The sequence below is a fragment of the Hyperoodon ampullatus genome (assembly GCF_949752795.1).
Source record: "Hyperoodon ampullatus genome assembly, chromosome: 4".
In the NCBI taxonomy this organism is placed as follows: domain Eukaryota; kingdom Metazoa; phylum Chordata; class Mammalia; order Artiodactyla; family Ziphiidae; genus Hyperoodon; species Hyperoodon ampullatus.
Window position 1 is genome coordinate 142,016,945 of NC_136917.1, and position 24,795 is coordinate 142,041,739.

General features: G+C 42.0%; 1 protein-coding gene across 1 annotated transcript in view; it reads left to right on the forward strand.

The window, feature by feature from the left end:
* Positions 1 to 24,795, forward strand: part of MROH2B (maestro heat like repeat family member 2B) — a gene marked incomplete at both ends in the record, with an annotated part of 67,393 nt that overhangs the window by 33,453 nt on the left and 9,145 nt on the right. The window contains 14 exon segments of the mRNA XM_079701613.1: positions 415 to 441; positions 1,173 to 1,289; positions 1,500 to 1,579; positions 6,445 to 6,580; positions 6,676 to 6,771; positions 7,029 to 7,118; positions 7,433 to 7,553; positions 9,775 to 9,872; positions 19,317 to 19,469; positions 21,614 to 21,771; positions 22,544 to 22,604; positions 22,608 to 22,670; positions 23,144 to 23,331; positions 24,615 to 24,755. Coding sequence (XP_079557739.1) covers positions 415 to 441; positions 1,173 to 1,289; positions 1,500 to 1,579; positions 6,445 to 6,580; positions 6,676 to 6,771; positions 7,029 to 7,118; positions 7,433 to 7,553; positions 9,775 to 9,872; positions 19,317 to 19,469; positions 21,614 to 21,771; positions 22,544 to 22,604; positions 22,608 to 22,670; positions 23,144 to 23,331; positions 24,615 to 24,755 — 1,529 coding nt within the window.

The following is a 24,795-nucleotide window of genomic DNA, read 5'->3' on the forward strand; positions in this document are numbered from 1 at the left end:
ATTTTCAACACAGGCGTTGTCGCAGAACTAACTATATCTCAATTCCAAAGTCAGCTGCCCTATTAACTTTCATTTTATAACTTTTCACTGCTCTTTCTGCCAAGAGCCTTAATACCCTTTTTCTTACCAAAGCCTGATAGAGCCTCTTTAAAATGAGAAGGCTGAAGCCCAAAGGCTTGACATCTTTATGCTGCTTTCTGCAGTTTAGTCATGATTCACCCAGGGCAAAGAATCTACCAGTGTACAGGGTCTCCCTTTGAAACTGGGGGAGGGAGGCAACAGCTCCCACCAGTTGGAAGGACTCAGCATCCTGCTTCACTGTTGTCCTTCAGGTTGATGGGTGGGTCTTTCCGTTGGGATGAGGGAACTCTAACTGCTGCTCTAGTGTCTGCTTCTGCCTTTGATTTTTTTCAGGTTCTGGGCATGGCTGTGATGAACAAGGTATGCAGCATATGTGATATATTTGAATACCTGTGTTTGAGTATAAATATATTTGAACACAAATTATGCTCCCTGGAAGTACAGTAAGCATAAATGTTCTCTTGATTTGATTCCACAGGAAAAGATCCCAAAATATAACTAATTAATCCAGTTCTGAAGCCAGGAACCCTGAGTCTAATTTAAGACAGAACAAGGAGCTGTATTTGGTTCTAGGTGGTTTGGAAGTTAGACTGTAAACTAGAACAGTGTTCTTCGAACTGTGGGTTGTAAACCACTGGTAGATCATGAAATCAATTTAATATATCTAATAGATCAAAACCAGCAAAATGTTTGTAACGAAATAAAAGAGAAATAGAAGAGCCCATTGCATATAGAATAATAAATATCATAAAACTTTTATTTCAGTTATGTATTTTATATATATATATATATATTCACTATATTGTGCATGTAAGTACTGGGTAGAATTGTAAACTGTTTCCTATTTTGATTTCTGATCAAAAATGTTTGAAAGCCACTGCTCTAGAGAAACCTCAATTTATGGTGGGAGCTGGAGGGGCTGGAGATTGACCTTAGTTTCTCAACTTCCTTGCAACTTGGATCCGAGACTAAGGTGGAGATGGCAAAAGGAGCAGAGTGTCACTCCTGTCTGGGCACATATTTCAACCCTATTTGTAGAACCGGTGTGGTACCTAAGACACTGGCTTGCACTGTGAGTCATTTTGCTTTAGGACATGGATCTGCAGATGAGTTTTATAAGAAGTATCACGGAAATTGGCATTGCTGTCCAAGGTGCTGAGGATGAGTTCAACTTTTCCTACAAGGAGGTGCTGCTGGGTTACATGCTGGTGAGTGTGCAGGGAGGACATGGGCAAGACCCTGAGAAGTTCATCACCAAGAGTGCAGGTAATGGGTAAAACTTGCCAGTCCTGAAGAGCAGACCTTGGGCGTATTTCTGCCTGAGGGTGCCCAACGGTCCAATGAGGTTTCCACCTCTTTGCGTCTAGAAACTCCCCTGGTCCTTCCTGAGACAGTTCACCTCCTTGTCTGTGTTGCCGGACTTCATCAGGGATGAGCCCCTGGGTTCCTTGGCTAGCTCTGTTCGGTGGAAAGCCTTAATCACCATCAGATATCTCAGGTAGAGAATTCTTTGTTTGTTCTCATTGAAAAAATATTTCCTCCCCCATATTCTCATTCAGAACAACTGACTTATCGATCGGTGCAGACTCTAGTGCACCGATCAAACATGAACACAGTTCATCAATAGGTTATTTCAAATGGGGGCTTTTTCTCTTTCCAGGGTGACAGAATTGACTGAGAGCCTGATCATTTGTTGACTCACAGGGACTAGCGGAGCTGCTTACAAGAGTCAGACTTATTGATATATGAGGACTGAAATTTCTGTGCAAAAATAATTTATCTTGGCCTGTAGGCAAATTTTAATCTTCCCATTAGACATATATGAAACCCTTAATCACACCCTAGTTTGGTTAGCAGCAATAAGCCTGAAGACAATAATAATTTTAAGCACATTTTTAAAATAATATTTTTCCCCTGCAGTAAAAGAAATAGAAGTTCACTGTTAAAACCTGGAAACTATAGAAAGTTTTTAAAAATAATAAAAATCAACCCAATCCTCCCCCCCCCTTTATTGTCAGCATTTTGGTATATTTCCAGGTCTTTATTTCTAGTCTTCCATGTTGGTTACAGAGTTAAGATTCTACTCTGCATATGATTTTTTATCCTGGTTTTTTTTCTCACCTCATCTTACATATTCCCATGTTATTACCAACTCTTCACAGACATCAGTCATTTTTTATTAATTTTTTTATTTTTGATTGTGGTAAAATATACATGTTTATCATCTGAGCCATTTTTAAGTGTACAGTTCAGTGTGTTAAGTACTTTTACATTGTTGTGCAAAGAAATCTCCAGAACTCTTTTCATCTTGCAAAACTGAAGCTCTGTACCCATTAAACAACTCTTCATTCCCTCCTTCCACCAGCCCTGGCAGCTACCATTCTACTTTCTGTCTCTGTGAATTTTATACTTTAGGTAACTCATGTAAGTGTCATCATACAGTATTTATCTTTTGACACCTGGCTTATTTCCCTTAGAACAATGTCTTCAGGGTCCATCCATGTTGTAGCATGAATCAGAATTTCATTCCTTTTTTAAGGCTGAACAATATTCCATTCTATGTGTATACCATATTTTGTTAATCCATTCATCTGTTGGACGTTCATCTGATGGGTGCTTTTCACATTTTGGCTATTGTAAATAATGCTGCTATGAACATGGGTGCATAGATATTTCTTCCAGACCCTGCTTTTAATTATTTCGGATATATACCCATAAGTAGGCCTGTTGGATCATATGTCAAGCCTATTTTTATCTTTAGAGGAACCACCATACTGTTTTATCTGGCAGTGACACTATTTTACATTCCCACCAGAAGTGCACAAGGGTTCTAATTTTTCTGTATCCTTGCCATCACTTTGTCATTTTGTTTGTTTTTACAGTAGCCATCCTAATGGGTGTGAGATGGTATCTCATTGTGGCTTTGAGTTGCCGTTCCCTAATGATTAATGACTTTGAGCCTCTTTTCATAGTCTTATTGCCTATTTGTATATCTTCTTTGGAAAAATGTCTGTTCAATCCTTTGTCCCTTTTTTGGGGGGGGTTCTTTCTTTTTGTTGTTGTTGAGTTGTAGGAGTTCTTTATATATTTTATATTCTTTCTATTCTCTATAAGGTTATTAACCCCTTATTAGATATATGATTTTCAAATATTTTCTCTCATTCCATAGGTTGTCTTTTACTCTAAATTGTGTTCTTGATGCACAGAAGTTTTTAATTTTGATGTAGGCCCATTTGTCTATTTGCACATTCATCATCTGTGCTTTTAGTGTCATATCCAAGAAATCATTGCCAAATCCAGTATCATTCCCCTCTGAATGGTCTTGGAACCCTTGTTGGAAATCATCTGACCATATATACTAGAGTTTATTTCTGGGCTCTCTATTGTATTCCATTGGTCTGTATGTCTGTTTATTTATGCCAGTACTATACTGGTTTGATTGCTGAAGTTGTGTAATAAGTTTTGAAACCAGGAAGTGTGAGATCTCCAACTTTGTTCTTTTTCAAGATTGTTTTGGCTACTTGGGGTCACTTGAGATTCCATGTGAGTTTTAGGATGGATTTTTCTATTTCTTCAAAAAGTGTCATTGGGATTCTGGTAGGAATTCCATTAAATCTGTAGACTGTTTTGTATGGACATCTTAACAATAATAAATATTCAAATCCAAGGACATGGAATGTCTTTCTCTTTATTTGTGTCTTCTTTAATTTCCTTCAGCAACATTTTGTGGTTTTCAGTGTACAAGTCTTTCACCTTCTTGGTTATTTCTAAGTATTTTATTCTTTCTGATGCTATTGTAAATGGAATTGTTCATTTCTTTTTTTGATGGTTCATTGTTTAAGTGTATAAAAATGCAACTGATTTTTGTGTGTTGATTTTGTATTCTGCAACTTTTTGTGTGTGTGTGTGGCTGAGTTGGGTCTTTGTTGCTGTGCGTGGGCTTTCTCTAGTTGTGGCAAGCGGCGGCTATTCTTCACTGCGGTGTATGGGTTTCTCACTGTGGTGGCTTCTCTTGTTGTGGACAACAGGCTCTAGGCATGTAGGCTTCAATAGTTGCAGCACGTGGGCTCAGTAGTTGTGGCGCTCAGGCCCTAAAGCACAGGCTCAGTAGTTGTGGCATACAGGCTTAGTTGCTCCACGGCATGTGGGATCTTCCCGGACCAGGGCTTGAACCCGTGTCCCCTGCATTGGCAGGAGGATTCTTAACCACTGAGCCACCAGGGAAGTCCCTGTATTCTGCAACTTTGATGAATTTGCTTATTAGTTTTAATATTTTTTGTAGATTCTTTAGGATTGTCTATGTATAAGATCATGTCATCTGCAAACAGAGATAATTTACTCCACCTTTCCAATCTGGATGCCTTTTATTTATTTTTCTTATCTAATTGCTCTGGCTGGAACTTCCAGTATTATGTTAAACAGAAGTGGCATCTTTGTCTTGTTCCTGATCTTAGGGGGAAAGTTTTCAGTCTTTCACCATTGTGCATGATGTTAGCTGTAGGCTTTTCATATGTGGCATTTATTATGTTGAGGTAACAAACATCATTTTTAATGGCTGCCTAATATCTTGGTGCATAGATATGCCTCATATTGTTACATTTAATTATTAATCAACCTCCTATTGCTACATTTAATTATTTCTTGTTTTTAAAAACTATAAGTAATACCTTGGTGAACATCCTTGTGCAAAAAGTGTTCTCTGAACTTCTAATTATAAAAGTTGACAATTTGTTTCAATAAATATTATTGAGTTGCATCCATGTATCAGACACTGAGCTAGGTTCTAAAAGGACAATGTTGAACAAAATACAGCCTTGCTCTGAAGGAGTTTTAGTCAACTAGGGGAAATAAATGCAAAACACATTCACATAATTTCTCTAAAACTCGATAAGAAGCAAAATAAGGGAAGGCACAAGTTGCCATGTTTACAAATGAGGGAGGTTTAAAGAAAGTGCAAATAAATCTTAAAGATAAATTAAGAATTAACCAGGCTCCAGAACAGTATTGTCAAGTAGAAATAAAGTATAATACAAGTTACATATGTCATTTAAAATTTTCTAGTAACCACTTTTAAACGTGTAAAAAGAAACAAGTTAAATTAATTTTAATAATTAATTTCAATCTAATATATTCAGTATATTATTTCAAGTATTTAAAATAAAGAATAAGATAATTTACATGATTTTCATACTAAATCTTCAAAATCCAGTGTGTTTTACAATTACAGCATATTTTAAATCAAAGCAGCCACAACTCAAGCTTTCAATAGCCACATGTTGCTAATGGCTATCCTCACATGGACAGGACACCTGTAGAACTTGAAAACTGATCGCTAATGGCAGAAAGCAAATGCCTTGGGCCAGGGTACAGGAAGAGACGAGCTGCAAAGAAGCATGAGGAAAAATTGGGGTATGATAGCAATGTTCTATATTGATTATAGTGGTGGTTCCATGAGTATGAAACTCATTTGATTGCACACTTTAATGGATGCAGCTGGTTGTGCATAAATTATAGCTCAATAAGTTGAGTTTTTTAAACAGCCAGACAGACAGTAAGGATGAGAAGATTGTTCAGCATCTATCAACACATTTAACACTTTCAATAGCACTGTCCCAGCTGTTACTGACTTGTACTCTCCAGTGAGAGACCAATTTCACCTTTCTCTGACAGTGTCATCTTTTTTAACTTCTTTGTTAATTTGGTTGCTGACAAGTGGTATTGTATTGTCTTAATTTACACTTATTTAATAACAAATGGAGTTTTTCATGTTTATTGAACATTTACATTTTTTCCAAGTTATGTCCAGGTTTGTTTATATCCTCGTAATGTCTATAGTATATGTCAGAAAGAAAGAAAGAGGGGAAGGAAAGAAAGGAACAAAAGAAGGAAGATTCCATTATCATCTATTCACTTGTGCATTTATAAGAACCTACAGTATGTGTGACATTCCATATAACATGAGAGGACATATAGAATTTATAAAACTCACTGCTCCAAACTTAGAATCTCTCTCTATATATATATATCACAGACACACACCCACGCACACACAATCAAGTGCTGAAGAAAACAAGTAGATGAATGTTAGATCATATAATAATAAAGGGTAAAGTAATGCAAAGCCAACTGATGGTTTATCACTTTAATAAATTAGACCCGAAGCGTGTGGACTACGCCCACCGCTACCGTCTGGTTCTATGTCCCCAATCTCTCTCTGCTTCCATCACCACCTCCTTCAACATCCCAACCCATCAGAAACGTACCTGACCCCTTCAGCCCCTTCAGACTGGCAGTTTTTGGGAATTCTACTGGGTTATGTTTTGTCAACATACTATCCACTCCTCCACGTGGTTCTCGTTTCAGTCAACTGACACCTCAGCTCTCACTGAATGACCCTCTTCATATTCTTGAGGAGAACATTCGGAAGCTGCTGCCCCTTCCACCACTGGAAAAACTCAAAAATGAGGGCAAGACAGACAAGGACAAGGAGCACATTCATGTATGAGGGGGCGAGGCCCGAGGGGAGTGCAGAGTGGAGTAGAATGAATGAACTTGCTCCCCTCGGCCTGACCCTCGCACTCACTTTGATTTCAGTTTCTCTACGAACGATCCATGGATGCTCTGGGGAAGCTGCTGGGGACCATGATGTGGGATAACGTGAAAGCAGAGGACTGTCAAGAGATGTTCAACGTGAGTAGGGCCGCTGCTCAAACGGACTCTCATAGTCCCTAATCGGTGCTCCAAGGCACCCTCCAAACTCTGCCTCATCCTCGTCACAGGGACTTGTCCAGCTCAACCCACATGGCCCACCACGAGGGCCAGCCCACTTAAAAAGGGTTTGTGGGGAGGCCAGCACCCTGTTCCAGAGGAGGCAGAGCGAGAGCGAGAGAACGAGAGCGAATGAATACGAGGATACTAAGGAAAGACTTTTACTTTTTGACCAACAGCTTCTCCGGATGTGGCTTGTTTCACAAAAAGAGTGGGAAAGGGAAAGAGCCTTCCAGATCACCGCGAAAGTGCTGACAAATGATATTGAGGTAAGGAAGCCCCTAAAATGGATGGATGGCATTGCTTGCTAACAGCAGCGACCTCTGAGGCCGCTGGAATCCAAAACTCGTGCGTGACGGATCTCCAGTCCCAGGTGGAGTCTTTCTGGAGAACCACCAGTGAGGTCTGTCCTAACCCAGAGCGTCTTTGCTCGCTTACTTGACCACCGCCCTTAAAGCCCGAGATTCCATTTTATTCTAAGGGCCTGCACGAAAGGAACAAGGGACTTAATATCCAGTGTTGGGACTATCTTGGGACATCATCAAGCCACCCCGTCACCTTGGGGTCCCCCTTTGTCCTGCAGGCACCAGAGAACTTTAAAATCGGCTCACTCCTCGGCCTCCTGGTTCCTCACTCCTGTGACACCCTGCCCTCCATCTGCCAGGCGGCTGCTAGCTCGGCTATTGGTCTGTTCTGCATAAAAGGTGAGGGAAGGATGTGAAACCCACAGATGCAGAGAAGATACCTGTTTTCTTTTGTTCTCAGCTTTTCTCCTCGTCCATCTGTATCTCTCTCCTTCCTCCTCTCTCTCTTTCTCTTTCTCCTCTCCCAGTTCAGCCATTTCTGAGCTCCGATACCTTAATTATGTCACACAATTTGTCTCTCTTTTAGATCCTTTTTCTTCAGTGGCTCTGCTTTCTGGTTTTTTAAAATAAAGCAAATAACACCAGAGCGTGATAAAGAGTCATTAAAGCAGGTAAAATGTTTCGAGAGTCCGATTTAAATCACACAGCAATAGGGCATATTAGCAAAGCTTTCTCTATCACACGGCTTTCTTCCAGAGGAAATTGCACTATTATTATGGTGCTAAAGTGCCTTTCAGAGTTTCCTAAGAGAGAAAACTTTGTGAAGGTTTTTCCAGCTTGCATAGCAGGACCTCTCTGCCAGGACACGTGAATAACTGTCAATGTCAGGAAATACAAGGAATTTTAAAACATCAGTCTCAGGCTGAAACCAACACTCAGGGCTTCCTGATTAAATCCAGGTTAAATAAGCAGGTGTTTCACCGAGGTGGGCCCTGCATCGTATGCACAGTTCTCTGCAGACCAGGTGCAGCCAGGAACACTCAGCCAGGTTGACTGCAGCTCATGCCCACCCTCGGCTCTTCATTCTCTTAGGTACTCGGTAAACATTTCTTGAGTGACTTTTCATGTGTCAGGCACTGTTCTGATGCTGGAAGCACAGAGATATTATAATTCTAAGATTCACATAAGAAAAGTATGTTAGATTTGCTGTGCAAAAGCTTTTGAGCCAAAAGATGGGATTTGGTTGGGGGCAGAGGGTAGAGTCAGTCAAAAAGGCCAAACTATTCAACAGAGCCCGGATAGGTCTCTTGGGATATGGGACAGTCAAGGGACAGTCCCTTGGGATATGGGAAGATAATTCATGAAGGGTATATGCTTTTACCAAAGCCAGGGGGAAAAAATGAATTAAGGAAGTGAGAACTAAAGGACCATTTTTTTTTTTTTTTTTTTTTTTTTGCGGTACGCGGGCCTCTCACTGTTGTGGCCTCTCCCGCTGCGGAGCACAGGCTCTGGACGCTCAGACTCAGTGGCCAGCCGCTCGGAACGGGGCACGAACCCGTGTCCCCTGCATCGGCAGGCGGACTCTCAACCACTGCGCCACCAGGGAAGCCCTAAAGGACCATTTTAATAAGAGAAGAAATGTGCCAGAGAGGGACCTCATAGGAAGAAAGGAATTAGAATTCTATTATTGTTCTACCTATTCTCCCTTCAGTGTCCTTTATTTTCCTGAAACATACAAAGTTCAGGTCCTTAAATATTCTTTGTTAAGAAGAAATCCCATACTTTATTATTCACATTAACTCTTTTTCTTGGTTGACCAAATAAATATGGTAGAGAGAGAGAAAAACGATGATTATTTTTTTTACTAGATACAAGTAACTAGTGTGATACTAAATTAAATACCCATTTAATACTCATGGGTGTTGTTCAGTCAGTTGTTAAAGCAGATGAGGGATCTGAGGTTAAGAAATTTACCAGTTGCTTGGACAACTGAAAGCAGTGGAGCTGGACTTTGAGCCCAGGTCGTCTGCCCATTGGCTAGGCTGCCTTCCAGAGTGGTTCAGGTGTGAGTTTCCACAATTACCATACTCCATTCAAACAACAAACAATATCATTACCGTTTAGGTCTGCATTTACAAACTGATATCAACAGTCACTTACACAGTTGCTGATGTTCCTGTTAAAATGGTTGCCTTACCATTTCCTCCAAAGTGGCTCAGTGCAGAATGGAACTCCCAGAGAGACAGGAGTATAGCAGAGGAGTAAGAGCCTGGGCATTGGTGTCAGACCAGGGTTCAGGTTCCAGCTCTCCTATCTTTACTAACTGCGTGATCCGGCCAAATGGCTTTACACCTCTCTGCCTCAGCTTTCTCAACTGCAAATAACCTCAGATCATTTTTAGGAGCAATGAGATCATTACGTGCAGAGTATTTAGCATGCTGTTGGCATGCAGAAACTACTCAATCAATGTTTGATCTTATGCTCACCATCTAATCCGACAGGCTTTAGTGGGTTTGTTAAAGGCATCCAGCAGCTGAATTAGTGTCACATCAAAATACAGACAGCTTCTTCAACCCCTATCAGCTCTTTGAACTCCTATGTCACCCTTTGTTGATTGTAGGCATTCGCCTGGAAGTGGAAAGACTACAGGACTTGCAGGAAGGGCTGCAATGTGATGATGTGCAGGTCCAGATCAAGATTTCCTCCAAAATAGCAAAGGTAATAGATATGGAGGACTGGCCAAGGGATGTAAGAATGATTCCGGGTTGATTTCCAAATGAGTCAGCTGTGTACACCCCGCCACCCAGGAAGGCAACAGCCTAGCCATTCTAGCTGAATGAAAGACCTTTGTCCACTCATTTATTAACTCTGGGTCCATGTGCACAGGCAACACCTGCTACTGATCATTTCATACTCTGGGAAACCTGGGGAACCAAGTGGCCCTCTCCAGGGTGAGGGAGGCAGGGGGGTGAAATGGAAGGAACAGGACTTTGGGGTCGATCAGACGCACTCTGTGTGCACTGCTTGAAGTATGTGCACTGGGTGATCAGTCTCCTCATCTTAAAAAATAAAAATGCAGACTTCCGGGTAAGATGGCGGAAGAGTAAGACGCGGAGATCACCTTCCTCCCCATGGATACACCAGAAATACAGCTACACGTGGAACAACTCCTACAGAACACATACTGAACGCTGGCAGAAGACCCCAGACCTCCCAAAAGGCAAGAAACTCCCCACATACCTGGATAGGGCAAAGCGGAGAGATTCCCGCACAGAGGAGCGGTGCCGAGCGGCACTCGCCAGCCCGAGAGGCTTGTCTGCTCGCACGCCGGGGCGGGCGGCGCTGGAAGCTGAGGCTCGGGCTTCGGTCAGAGCGCAGGGAGAGGACTGGGGCTGGCGGCGAGAACTCAGCCTGAAGGGGGCTAATGTGCCACAGCTAGCCGGGAGGGAGTCCGGGAAAACTCTGGAGCTGCCGAAGAGGCAAGAGACTTTTTCTTCCCTCTTGGTTTCCTGGTGCGTGAGGAGAGGGGATTAAGAGCGCTGCTTAAAGGGGCTCCACAGACGGGCGCGAATCGCGGCTGAAAGCGCGGAGCCCAGAGACGGGCGTGGGACGCTGGGGCTGCTGCTGCCGCCGCCAAGAAGCCTGTGTGCGAGCGCAGGTCACTGTCCACACCGCCCTTCCGGGAGCCTATTCAGCCCGCCACTGCCGGGGTCCCGGGATCCAGGGGCGGCTACCCTGGGAGAACGCACGGCGCGCCTCGGGCTGGTGCAACGTCACGCCGACCTCTGCCACTGCAGGCTCGCCCCGCACTCCGTGCCCCTCCCTCCCGCCCGGCCTGAGTGAGCCAGAGTCCCCGAAGAGGCTGCTCCTTTAACCCTGTCCTGTCTGAGCGAAGAACAGACGCCCTCCGGCGACCTACACGCAGAGGCGGGGCCAAATCCAAAGCTGAGACCCAGGAACAGTGAGAACAAAGAAGAGAAAGGGAAACCTCTCCCAGCAGCCTCAGAAGCAGCGGATTAAAGCTCCACAATCAACTTGATGTACTCTGCATCTGTGGAATACATGAATAGACAACAAATCATCCCAAATTGAGGAGCCAGGAGTCAGTGCTGTGCCTCTGAGGTGGGAGAACCAACTTCAGGACACTGGTCCACAAGAGACCTCCCAGCTCCACATAATATCGAACGGCGAAAATCTTCCAGAGATCTCCATCTCAACACCAGCACCCAGCTTCACTCAACGACCAGCAAGCTACAGTGCTGGACACCCTATGCCAAACAACTAGCAAGACAGGAACACAACGCCACCCATTAGCAGAGAGGTGGCCTAAAATCATAAAAAGTCCGCAGACGCCCCAAAACACACCACCAGACGTGGACCTGCCCACCAGAAAGACAAGATCCAGCCTCATCCACCAGAACACAGGCACTAGTCCCCACCACCAGGAAGCCTACACAACCCACTAAACCAACCTTAGCCACTGGGGACAGACACCAAAAACAATGGGAACTACGAACCTGCAGCCTGCAAAAAGGAGACCCCAAACACAGTAACATAAGCAAAATGAGAAGACAGAAAAACACACAGCAGGAGAAGGAGCAAGATAAAAACCCACCAGACCTAACAAATGAAGAGGTAATAGGCAGTCTACGTGAAAAAGAATTCAGAATAATGATGGTAAAGATGATCCAAGATTCTATTTCCCAGATCCAAAATCTTGGAAATAGAATAGACAAAATGCAAGAAACAGTTCACAAGGATCTAGAAGAACTAAAGATGAATCAAGCATCGATGAAAAACACAATAAATGAAATAAAAAATACTCTAGATGGGATCAATAGCAGAATAACTGAGGCAGAAGAACGGATAAGTGAGGTGGAAGATAAAATAGTGGAAATAACTGCTGCAGAGCAAAATAAAGAAAAAAGAATGAAAAGAACAGAGGACAGTCTCAGAGACCTCTGGGACAACATTAAACGCACCAACATTCTAATTATAGGGGTTCCAGAAGAAGAAGAGAAAAAGAAAGGGACTGAGAAAATATTTGAAGAGATTATAGTTGAAAACTTCCCTAATATGGGAAAGGAAATAGTTAATCAAGTCCAGGTGGCACAGAGAGTACCATACAGAATAAATCCAAGGAGAAATACGCCAAGACACATATTAATCAAACTGTCAAAAATTAAACACAAAGAAATCATATTAAAAACAGCAAGGGAAAAACAACAAATAACACACAAGGGAATCCCCATCAGGATAACAGCTGATCTCTCAGCAGAAACTCTACAAGCCAGAAGGGAGTGGCAGGACATAATTAAAGTGATGAAGGAGAAAAACCTGCAAGCAAGATTACTCTACTCAGCAAGGATCTCATTCAGATTTGATGGAGAAATTAAAACGTTTACAGACAAGCAAAAGCTGAGAGAGTTCAGCACCACCAAACCAGCTTTACAACAAATGCTAAACGAACTTTTCTAGGCAAGAGACACAACAGAAGGAAAAGACCTACAATAACGAACCCAAAACAATTAAGAAAATGGGAATTGGAACATACATATCGATAATTACCTTAAATGTAAATGGACTAAATGCTCCCACCAAAAGACACAGATTGGCTGAATGGATACAAAAACAAGACCCATATATATGCTGTCTACAAGAGACCCACTTCAGACCTAGAGACACATACAGACTGAAAGTAAGGGGATGGAAAAAGATATTCCATGCAAATGGAAACCAAAAGAAAGCTGGAGTAGCAATTCTCATATCAGACAAAATAGACTTTAAAATAAAGACTACTAGAAGAGACAAAGAAGGACACTACATAATGATCAAGGGGTCGATCCAAGAAGAAGATATAACAATTGTAAATATTTATGCACCAAACATAGGGGCACCTCAATACATAAGGTAAATACTAACAGCCGTAAAAGGAGAAATCGACAGTAACACAATCATAGTAGGGGACTTTAACACCCCACTTTCACCAATGGACAGATCATCCAAAATGAAAATAAATAAGGAAACACAAGCTTTAAATGATACATTAAACAAGATGGACTTAATGGATATTTATAGGACATTCCATCCAAAAACAACAGAATACACATTTTTCTCAAGTGCTCATGGAACATTCTCCAGGATAGATCATATGTTGGGTCACAAATCAAGCCTTGGTAAATTTAAGAAAATTGAAATTGTATCAAGTATCTTTTCTGACCACAATGCTATGAGACTAGATATCAATTACAGGAAAACAGCTGTAAAAAATACAAACACATGGAGGCTAAACAATACACTACTTAATAACGAAGTGATCACTGAAGAAATCAAAGAGGAAATTAAAAAATACCTAGAAACAAATGACCATGGAGACACGACGACCCAAAACCTATGGGATGCAGCAAAAGCAGTTCTAAGGGGGAAGTTTATAGCAATACAATCCCACCTTAAGAAACAGGAAACATCTCGAATAAACAACCTAACCTTGCACCTAAAGCAATTAGAGAAAGAAGAACAAAAACATCCCAAAGTTAGCAGAAGGAAAGAAATCATAAAAATCAGATCAGAAATAAATGAAAAAGAAATGAAGGAAACGATAGCAAAGATCAATAAAACTAAAAGCTGGTCCTTTGAGAAGATAAACAAAATTGACAAACCATTAGCCAGACTCATCAAGAAAAAAAGGGAGAAGACTCAAATCAATAGAATTAGAAATGAAAAAGGAGAAGTAACAACTGACCCTGCAGAAATACAAAAGATCATGAGAGATTATTACAAGCAACTCTATGCCAATAAAATGGACAACCTGGAAGAAATGGACAAATTCTTAGAAATGCACAACCTGCCAAGACTGAATCAGGAAGAAATAGAAAATATGAACAGACCAATCACAAGCACTGAAATTGAAACTGTGATAAAAAATCTTCCAACAAATAAAAGCCCAGGACCAGATGGCTTCACAGGCGAATTCTATCAAGCATTTAGAGAAGAGCTAACACCTATCCTTCTCAAACTCTTCCAAAATATAGCAGAGGGAGGAACACTCCCAAACTCATTCTACGAGGCCACCATCACCCTGATACCAAAACCAGACAAGGATGTCACAAAGAAAGAAAACTACAGGCCAATATCACTGATGAACATAGATGCAAAAATCCTCAACAAAATACTAGCAAACAGAATCCAACAGCACATTAAAAGGATCATACACCATGATCAAGTGGGGTTTATTCCAGGAATGCAAGGATTCTTCAATATACGCAAATCAATCAACGTGATACACCGTATTAACAAATTGAAGGAGAAAAACCATATGATCATCTCAATAGATGCAGAGAAAGCTTTCGACAAAATTCAACACCCATTTATGATAAAAACCCTGCAGAAAGTAGGCATAGAGGGAACTTTCCTCAACATAATAAAGGCCATATATGACAAACCCACAGCCAGCATCGTCCTCAATGGTGAAAAACTGAAACCATTTCCACTGAGATCAGGAACAAGACAAGGTTGCCCACTCTCACCACTCTTATTCAACATAGTTTTGGAAGTTTTAGCCACAGCAATCAGAGAAGAAAAGGAAATAAAAGGAATCCAAATCGGAAAAGAAGAAGTAAAGCTGTCACTGTTTGCAGATGACATGATACTATACATAGAGAATCCTAAAGATGCTACCAGAAAACTACTAGAGCTAATCAATGAATTTGGTAAAGTTGCAGCATACAAAATTAATGCACAGAAATCTGTGGCATTCCTATATACTAATGATGAAAAATCTGAAAGTGAAATCAAGGAAACACTCCCGTTTACCATTGCAACAAAAAGAATAAAATATCTAGGAATAAACCTACCTAAGGAGACAAAACACCTGTATGCAGAAAATTATAAGACACTGATGAAAGAAATTAAAGATGATACAAATAGATGGAGAGATGTACCATGTTCTTGGATTGGAAGAATCAACATTGTGAAAATGACTCTACTACCCAAAGCAATCTACAGATTCAATGCAATCCCTATCAAACTACCACTGGCATTTTTCACAGAACTAGAACAAAAAATTTCACAATTTGTATGGAAACACAAAAGACCCCGAATAGCCAAAGCAATCTTGAGAACGAAAAATGGAGCTGGAGGAATCAGGCTCCCTGACTTCAGACTATACTACAAAGCTACAGTAATCAAGACAGTATGGTACTGGCACAAAAACAGAAAGATAGATCAATGGAACAGGATAGAAAGCCCAGAGATAAACCCACGGACATATGGTCACCTTATCTTTGATAAAGGAGGCAGGAATGTACAGTGGAGAAAGGACAGTCTCTTCAATAAGTGGTGCTGGGAAAACTGGATAGGGACATGTAAAAGTATGAGATTAGATCACTCCCTAACACCATACACAAAAATAAGCTCAAAATGGATTAAAGACCTAAATGTAAGGCCAGACACTATCAAACTCTTAGAGGAAAACATAGGCAGAACACTCTATGACATAAATCACAGCAAGATCCTTTTGGACCCACCTCCTAGAGAAATGGAAATAAAGACAAAAATAAACACATGGGACCTAATGAAACTTAAAAGCTTTTGCACAGCAAAGGAAACCATAAACAAGACCAAAAGACAACCCTCAGAATGGGAGAAAATATTTGCAAATGAAGCAACTGACAAAGGATTCATCTCCAAAATTTATAAGCAGCTCATGCAGCTCAATAACAAAAAAACAAACAAACAAATCCAAAAATGGGCAGAAGCCCTAAATAGACATTTCTCCACAGAAGATATACAGACTGCCAACAAACACATGAAAGGATGCTCAACATCTTTACTCATTAGAGAAATGCAAATCAAAACTACAATGAGATATCATCTCACACCAGTCAGAATGGCCATCATCAAAAAATCTAGAAACAATAAATGCTGGAGAGGGTGTGGAAAAAAGGGAACCCTCTTGCACTGCTGGTGGGAATGTGAATTGGTACAGCCACTATGGAGAACGGTATGGAGGTTCCTTAAAAAACTACAAATAGAACTACCATATGACCCAGCAATCCCACTACTGGGCATATACCCTGAGAAAACCATAATTCAAAAAGAGTCATGTACCAAAATGTTCATAGCAGCCCTATTTACAATAGCCCGGAGATGGAAACAACCTAAGTGTCCATCATCGGATGAATGGGTAAAGAAGATGTGGCACATATATACAATGGAATATTACTCAGCCATAAAAAGAAATGAAACTGAGCTATTTGTAATGCGGTGGATGGACCTAAAGTCTGTCATACAGAGTGAAGTAAGTCAGAAAGAGAAAGACAAATACTGTATGCTGACACATATATATGGAATTTAAGAAAAAAAAATGTCATGAAGAACATAGGGGTAAGACAGAAATAAAGACACAGACCTACTTGAGAATGGACTTGAGGATATGGGGAGGGGGAAGGGTAAGCTGTGACAAAGCGAAAGAGAGGCATGGACATATATACACTACCAAACGTAAGGTAGATAGATAGTGGGAAGCAGCCGCGTAACACAGGGAGATCAGCTGGGTGCTTTGTGACTGCCTGGAAGGGTGGGATGGGGAGGGTGGGAGGGAGGGAGATGCATGAGGGAAGGGATATGGGAACAGATGTATATGTATGACTGATTCACTTTGTTATAAAGCAGAAACTAATAAAAAAAATATCCAAAATATAAAAAAAAAAGAAATGCATAACCTCCGTCTCAGAGCTGTTGTGAGGACTGGTCAATCAAGTCATTCATTTATTCATTCGCCTAATATGCCCTGTGCACCTACCACATTCCACACTTTTTTCTAGGCTCTAAGGATAGAAATGCCTGCCCTCATTGAGCTCGCATCCTAGTAGATGGAGCAGCCAGATAAATATGATGTCAGGTAGTGACAATTGAGAAAAATAAAATCAAGGAAGGGAATAAAGAGTACGGGAGGGGTGATTCCCTAGGAAGACCTCTTTGAAAGGGAGAACCATGAAGACATCTAGAAAAGAACATTCTAGGCAGAGTGGAAACAGCATGTGCAAAGGCCCTGAGGTGGAGAAAGAAGTGGGTCATGAGATCCAAGAGACAGCCCAGAGCTGATTGAAGTGCCTTCCAGGACTCGTTAAGGATCTTGGCTTTTATTCCAATTGGAATCAAAAGCCAGCAGAGGGTTCTGAAGAGAAGAGTCAAGACCACTAGGTACACTGTGGCAATTGTGAAATGTACAAGGGCATCCTTGTGTGAGGCAGCATCATTCCTAACATGGACATTATAGGTTTATATGTATATTATGGCAGTTAGCTACAGAGGGCAGTAAAGGGTCCAACAAACTCAGTCACTGTGACAGTAACAGAGTGCTCTCTTGAGAACAGGGCACTTTTCCTAATTTGCAAAAGCTCCTTATGGGCTAGTGGTGGTTCTGCGAGGAGGAACGTGATTGGACTTATATTATCTGAAGGGTCATCAGACTGCCATGTTGAGACTAGACTATAGGCTGGCAAGAGTGAAACTAGTGAGGTTAGTTTGAAGGAAACTGTAAGAATCTACATATGAGATTAGGTGGCCTGGACTAAGGAGGCGGCAGCGGGGATGAGAAGGTGATGAGGACATAGGAGACAAGTCCGTGTGGGACAGGGAGGGAACATGTCAGATGCCTAAGAAAGTGTCTGATGCATGAGAGGTGCTCGAAAACATGAATTCCCTTTCTTCCTTTCTTCCTAAACCAATATCCATCCCAATATGAAAAAATAATAATAATAAAATAAAATAACTGTTGAGCTTGGACCCAGGCAGGCATTTCGTGTTATACAGAACAGAGGTACGAGTCTAGGCCTTGATCTTGGAGCCATGGTAACTCAGAAACCGGCTGGGATATGCAACTACTCGTGAAAAGAACTCATTTCCTCTCAAAGATGGTTCTACCAAACATCATCGGGCCATTTAATACTGGAGGAAGTCGGTTGTGAATAGGAATGTTTTCATACCCACAAACTCATAATCATGACCATCTTGCTTGGCTAAAGCCCCAGATAATGCTCCTGGACTTTATTCAAACTGCTAACTTTTCACCTCCCCTGCCTGCCTTTTCATTCATACACACGGAGAGACATATACAACCAAGCATTGTGTATAGTTCTTGTTTAGAGACCAAAATTGCAAAGTTTTTATTTTCTTCACTTTTCATTGACTACTCTTGATCTTGAAACATGCAAAAGCAAAAGACAGTGTTCATAATAATTCACCCTCTGCGTGAAGTAAGTCAGAAAGAGAAAAACAAATACCATATGTTAACACATATATATGGAATCTAAAAAAAAAAAAATGGTTCTGAAGAACCTAGGAGCAGGACAGGAATAAAGACACAGACGTAGAGAATGGACTTGAGGACAGGGGGAGGGGTAAGGGTAAGCTGGGATGAAGTAAGAGAGTGGCATGGACATATATACACTACCAAATGTAAAACAGATAGCTAGTGGGAAGCAGCCACATAGCACAGGGAGATCAGCTTGGTACTTTGTGACCACCTAGAGGGGTGGGATAGGGAGGGTGGGAGGAAGACACAAGAGGGAGGAGACATGGGGTTATATGTATGTATAGCTGATTCACTTTGTTATACAGCAGAAACAAAGCATTGTAAAGCAATTATACTCCAATAAAGATGTTAAAATAATAGTAATAATTCACCATCTGTATGGATACTGTGAGGCACTGGGTATTTAGCACAGCACTTAGTACACGGTGATAGATTTCCTGAATTTTCAAGCCTAGCTATTATTTGGCAGACACAAGACTTATTTCTATGATACATGAAATGTATGTGAAAGTACTTTACAACATATAAAATGGCATATAAACATTATGCATTATTTTTCCTTTATGGGGTATGATGTAACTTCAGATTTGGAGAGGAAATTGCCTTGGTAGGCCTGAAATTTAATAAATAATGAGATGGTCAAGAGACAACTTCAAGAAAAGTTTACTTAAAGTTGAAAGGTCATGTCTATGTCCTATTTTAGTATTCTCTCTGGTTTCTATGGCCCCAGTCACATGCTAACTTTGTGGAAAGCCCGGTGGTTTCTAATATCCTAAAACCAAGCATACGTGTCCAGATATGAAGTGAGGTGGCTGATGACATGAGTCTTTCTGGTTCATTCTCAGATCGTCAGTAGACTCATCCCAAGTAAAGAAATGCTCATGTTCCTGAGGGAAATGCTGGATGGTCTGGAGAGCCTCAACCCCACGTGTACAAAGGCATGTGGCATCTGGATGATCGCTGCACTGAAAGAGCAGGGAGCTGCTTTAGAAGATCAGGTGAACCAAGAGTCAATCTGACAACTGAGCAGAATTCTAACACTTCTGGAATGCCAATACCAGAAGTAGGTCACCACTTCTCAGCTGGTCCTCTGATGGGCCACAGGCGGGAGTGCGCACGGCCTCAGGAGGCCTCAACAGAGACCCAAGTTGCGTGTGAACAGCCAGGCTCACACTGAGTGCCTGTCTAGCCTGACTCAATTGCTTCTCTAGTCTGTGATGATAAGAACTTTACAGACTGCCACTCTCTGGTCAGAGGCATGTGGATCATGGAAAACTGGGTTGTGAGGTCTGCAAGGATGAGCGTGACCTTGTGAACGAATGCCTTTAAGATGGCCACTGAGGGCCAAGAGAATTTTCTAATCCCACTGCCACTCTGCGAGCTGCTCTTGAACACCCCTTAGGTATTTTCTGGTAAAGAAGGCTGTCATTGGGGAATTGACTGAAAGAAAAGTCTCAGTCCCTCCTCCCAACTGGAAAGTTAAGCAGAGAGAACAGGATTTAAATTCAGGAAGCCTGGTTAAGAGCTCCAAATGGAGATACTCTATTCTCTCTCTTAAAGTCAGAAACAGAACACCAGCAATTCAGAGATTGATGAGGAAAAGAATCTTTAACTCAATAAAGGCTTTCCAAGGGGAACAGGAGGAGGAAGTTATGGTCCCCATAGCCCAGAATCAACCACCCTAAATTTAAAATTTTTCCAAAGCATGACTTTTAGAAATGACTTCTGTGCTAATTACTGTCCAATCAGCTTTTTTCAAAATCATTCATTGAGTACATACTATGTGGCAGGGCCTGGGCCAGTCATGAGAGAATCAAAGGTTAATAAATTTGGAATGTCCATGTATTTGTGTGTTTAGCATAAAAGGGGAAGTTGTTCACACACTAAGTAAAGGCTTACAATAGGGACCTAAATCCTCTCCAAGAATCATTGAAATGGGACTGTGTGGTATTCATGTTTTCAGATTTATGATTAAGGAATTATAATTCTGAGAAAATATTATATTTACCTAAAAGTGTCTATCCAAAGTAAGTGGGAAAAATTTCCACTAGAAGCAAAGGTTCTTTAGCATGGAGACATGCCCTTATCCATGTCAAAAGCCAGATGTGTAATATCATTCCCTCCTGCACACAGATTAACACCCAAACTCAGAAAGGTGGCCCTCAATGCCCTTTAGCATCTGGCTTCATCTTTCCTATCAAGTTATCTTCCTTTTATCACCTTCGTTCTTTCTTTGCTCCAAACTGGACCATTCTCCTATTCCATAAACCTTTTCCACATTTGCCTCTACCATGCTCTCATGCCATTTTTCTACATAGATTTTATGTTTTTACAGCCATTATGTTCATAGCAAAATGGAGCTGAAGGCACAGAGTTCCCGTATACCTCCTGTCTCCACACTACCCACATCCCACATCACAGTGGTCCATTTGCTACAATCGATGAATGCACATTGACACATCACAGAATCACCCAAAAGCCTTAGTTTACGTTAGGGTTTAGTCTTGGTGTTGACAAATGTATAATGACACGTGTTCACCACTGTAGTATCATACAGATGAGTTTCACTGCTCTCTAAACCCTGTGCTCTATTCTCATGGTGTCTGATTTTACACCTTTACCTGTGCTCTTCCTTCTGATGAGGATGACCTTCCCCACCATCTCCACCTTGCCTTTTGGAATTGCTAATCCTTTGAGACCCAGACCAGATGTCCCTCCACAGTGACCTCAGTTACTTCTGGATTCCCCTATCAGTCCTGTACCTCTTGTACACCATTTGCCATACAGAGCCTTGTGCACAGCCCTTGGGTATATGGCTGATGTCCTTTATGAGACCACCTATTCCTTTTGAGAAAGGGCTGCATCTTATTCATCCCTGGTAAATGCTCCACAGTGCCCAACACAGCACCTGGCCTAATGCAGCCTTTCGCTAAATGTTTGCTAAATTGATTTAAGAATAAATGCCCAATTTGTCAATAATCATCCTGAGCAAGAGATAGGCCCTGTGTAGAATCAATTGCTTTTTTAACATTATTTCTAATTCATCAACCACCACCTACAATATGCTGACCACACGTGACCTAAGCCATCCATGTAGAGGAAAAATGGCAACTCAGTGTTTGATGTGGCTTTTTCTTTTTAGCTGTTGGAGATCTTGGGTATAATTTACCATCACATGCCACTCCTCAGACAAAAGGAGGAAAGTTTTCAGTTTATGCTGGAAGCCATCTCCCAAATAGCCAGCTTTCACATGGATGCAGTTGTTGCCAACCTTTTACAGAAGCCTCTGCCCTTTGACAGATAGATTCTAACTGAGTTGGTCCCTTTTCCTAGGGAAGGCCATTCTGTAAGGTACTGGGGAAGAATCTGTGGTTTGAGAGAAAGATAGCAAACAAAAGTTGAAAACACCTCACCTGAATAATTTCAAAAATGGTGTTTGGGGCTTCCCTGGTGGCGCAGTGGTTGAGAGTCCATGTGCCGATGCAGGGGACGCGGGTTCGTGCCCCAGTCCGGGAGGATCCCACACACCGCAGAGCAGTTGGGCCCATGAGCCATGGCCGCTGAGCCTGCGCATCCGGAGCCTGTGCTCCACAACGGGAGAGGCCACAACAGTGAGAGGCCCGTGTACCGCAAAAAAAAAAAAAATGGTGTTTGAATCACAGGTAATGGTTTTCCAAGTATTTTTCAAATTATGTCCTCATTGGATGATGAGAGTTTTAGGTGTGTGTGTGTGTGTGTGTGTGTGTGTGTGTGTGTGTGTGTGTTTATTTAATAGGAATAAGTGAGTAGTAGAAAGTGAATATTTCTCCCCTTTTTGGTTGCCTAAAATGAATCTATATGAGAGGCTTCTGTCTTGATGGACATTAACAAACCTCAGCAACCCAAGGCCAGAATGCTAGATTGTTAAATAAAACATTCTTATTATTAAATTATTCTTATCCCCAGGCATGTTGGCATGTCCATCCATCCTTGCAACTGTGATTAGTCATAATGTGGTTTTAGAGTGGATCAGATGAAAAAGCTCACATCCCAAGGAGCAGAGCCTTATCGGCTTCCTGCCATGCTTCCCTAGGGACACAAAGACACTGTGGAAGGCTCTGGCTGAGAACCCAGCCTCCAGTGGCAAACTCTTGTGAGCCTTAATAGACAAATTGGAGAATGAGTTAGAAGATGACCTCGCGGGGACAGAGGCGATCTCTGTGAGTTGGACAACCTGCCACCCACCCAGGATGCTGTCCCACTCCATCCCACCTGGCACTGGGTGACGTAGCATTAATCGCACTTCTTCCCCTCTCATACCCCGGTTTTAAATCAATTCCAGTTTATATTGGACAAATATGGCAGTGATTTTGTCTGCAGTTGATCATGTTTAGAAGGAAATTTCTCATCAGCCCAAAGAAAATCTGTGTCTCTGTATTTCCAAATTAGTCTTCAAGATATCCACTTGTTATTGAAAGACCCCAATACTGGTGCCCCCTGGAGTTTGGAGTCGCCCCACATGGCAGCCCTGCGAGAGAAACACAGCGGGAGTTAAGAAGTTTCCAGACAAATAAACCCACCCTTTTCTATGTGCTTTTACCACAAGTGTGGTCAACCTGGAAAGCAATCCTTTGTAGAGAAAACAAACTGGAAGATCAGCCCTGCCTGACCACAGGGTCCTTTCTCCCCTCAGGTGGCCTGTGCAATTTATGAAGTGGTGTCGATAGGCACCCCTGTCGCAGGCCTGTACCCAAAGATGTTCACCCTTTTCCTGAAGCTGGTCAGCTGCACACTGGGCCAGAAGATGCCCACGTCGACCCTAAACCGCCGCTGGCGGGTGATGCAGCATGGGGAGTGGCAGCAGATCGCAGACCCCTGCAGGTAAACAGCCAGGAGGAGAGGGACTTCCAGAGCAGTCCTGACCCCAGACTCCAGACGGAGCTGGCATGGCCTCAACTACCCGTGAAGAAACGAGGCCCCTCCATCCTTGAGCCTCGTAGCTCTTCTTCCCTGGGTACCCGGCATAGTTGCCCAGAACGGTCATATAACGAATAAGCAGTTATGTCTTCTACCCTAGAGGGCCCAATCCACTTCCTTTGTTTTCTTTCATTGAGACCTTTCAAGGAAAGCTGGAATTCTGTGATTTTCAAGGACACCAAGGAAAGAATATAAAATAAAAATAAATACCACATTTCCTCAAATCTAAGACTTCTCCAGTTGAAGGAAGCAACATTATTTCCCGTAACATTAAGGAAAAAAAAAAAAAAAAGAGTCCCAATTAAGTCAGGAATCAGTGGTTTGTTTTGTTTTGTTTTGTTTTTTTCTTGCGGTACACGGGCCTCTCACTGTTGTGGCCTCTCCCGTTGCGGAGCACAGGCTCCGGACGCGCAGGCTCAGCGGCCATGGCTCACGGGCCTAGCTGCTCCATGGCATGTGGGATCTTCGCGGACCGGGGCACAAACCCGTTCCCCTGCATCGGCAGGTGGATTCTCAACCACTGCGCCACCAGGGAAGCCCCAGTGCTTTCTTATACTATTAAATTTGCATTTTATATCAATCCAAAAAGCTCTTTGAGGATTATCAGGTATAGATTTTTATCCTTTATCACACTGCTCTGCTTTCCTGTTCTTTTGCATTAACTTTTTGTTCCGATGTCAAATCAACCTTTTTAAAGACATTTTAAATAGCAGTTAGGCTCAGCACATGTAGTTCCAATAGTACATGTAACTTTACTAAAATGCCCACAGCTCAAAGAGCCATACCTAAATCCATGCATGTACATGCATTGTATACACAGGCAATAGCAACTGCATCACAACTACTGTCTGGCCAACAATTGCAACGCACTATCCATTGCGAGATGCATCCTGATTTCCAAGGTGCTGTATTGTTTTAGAACAAGTGAAACAACCTCCATTCATCCAGGAGTGAGGGAGCACTGTAGGGAACATTTTTTTAAAAAAGAAACACAATGTGCTATATTTATTCTGTAGAATACAGTGTTTACAAGTAACCAGATCCACACATATCGATATAGAGCCCCAAGATATAATAAGTAAAAATACAGAATACAGACAGCTTGATGGTATTTATTAAGGACTTGGGGATTCACAATTCCTTGCATGGCACTGACTTACTTTTGTGATGCCAACTGTCTCCTTCAGGCTCTCGACTACAACTCTGAAGTGTGTGCAGGCCCAGGCCATGAAAGAAGGGCTGGCCAAAGAATCTGATGAGGGGGACAACATGTGGACCCTCCTCAGCAGTCCCATTATGCACCACATAGGAGTCTATGCACTGGCCAGGTAATGTGCAGATATTCCAGAACTGGATATGAAGGAAAAA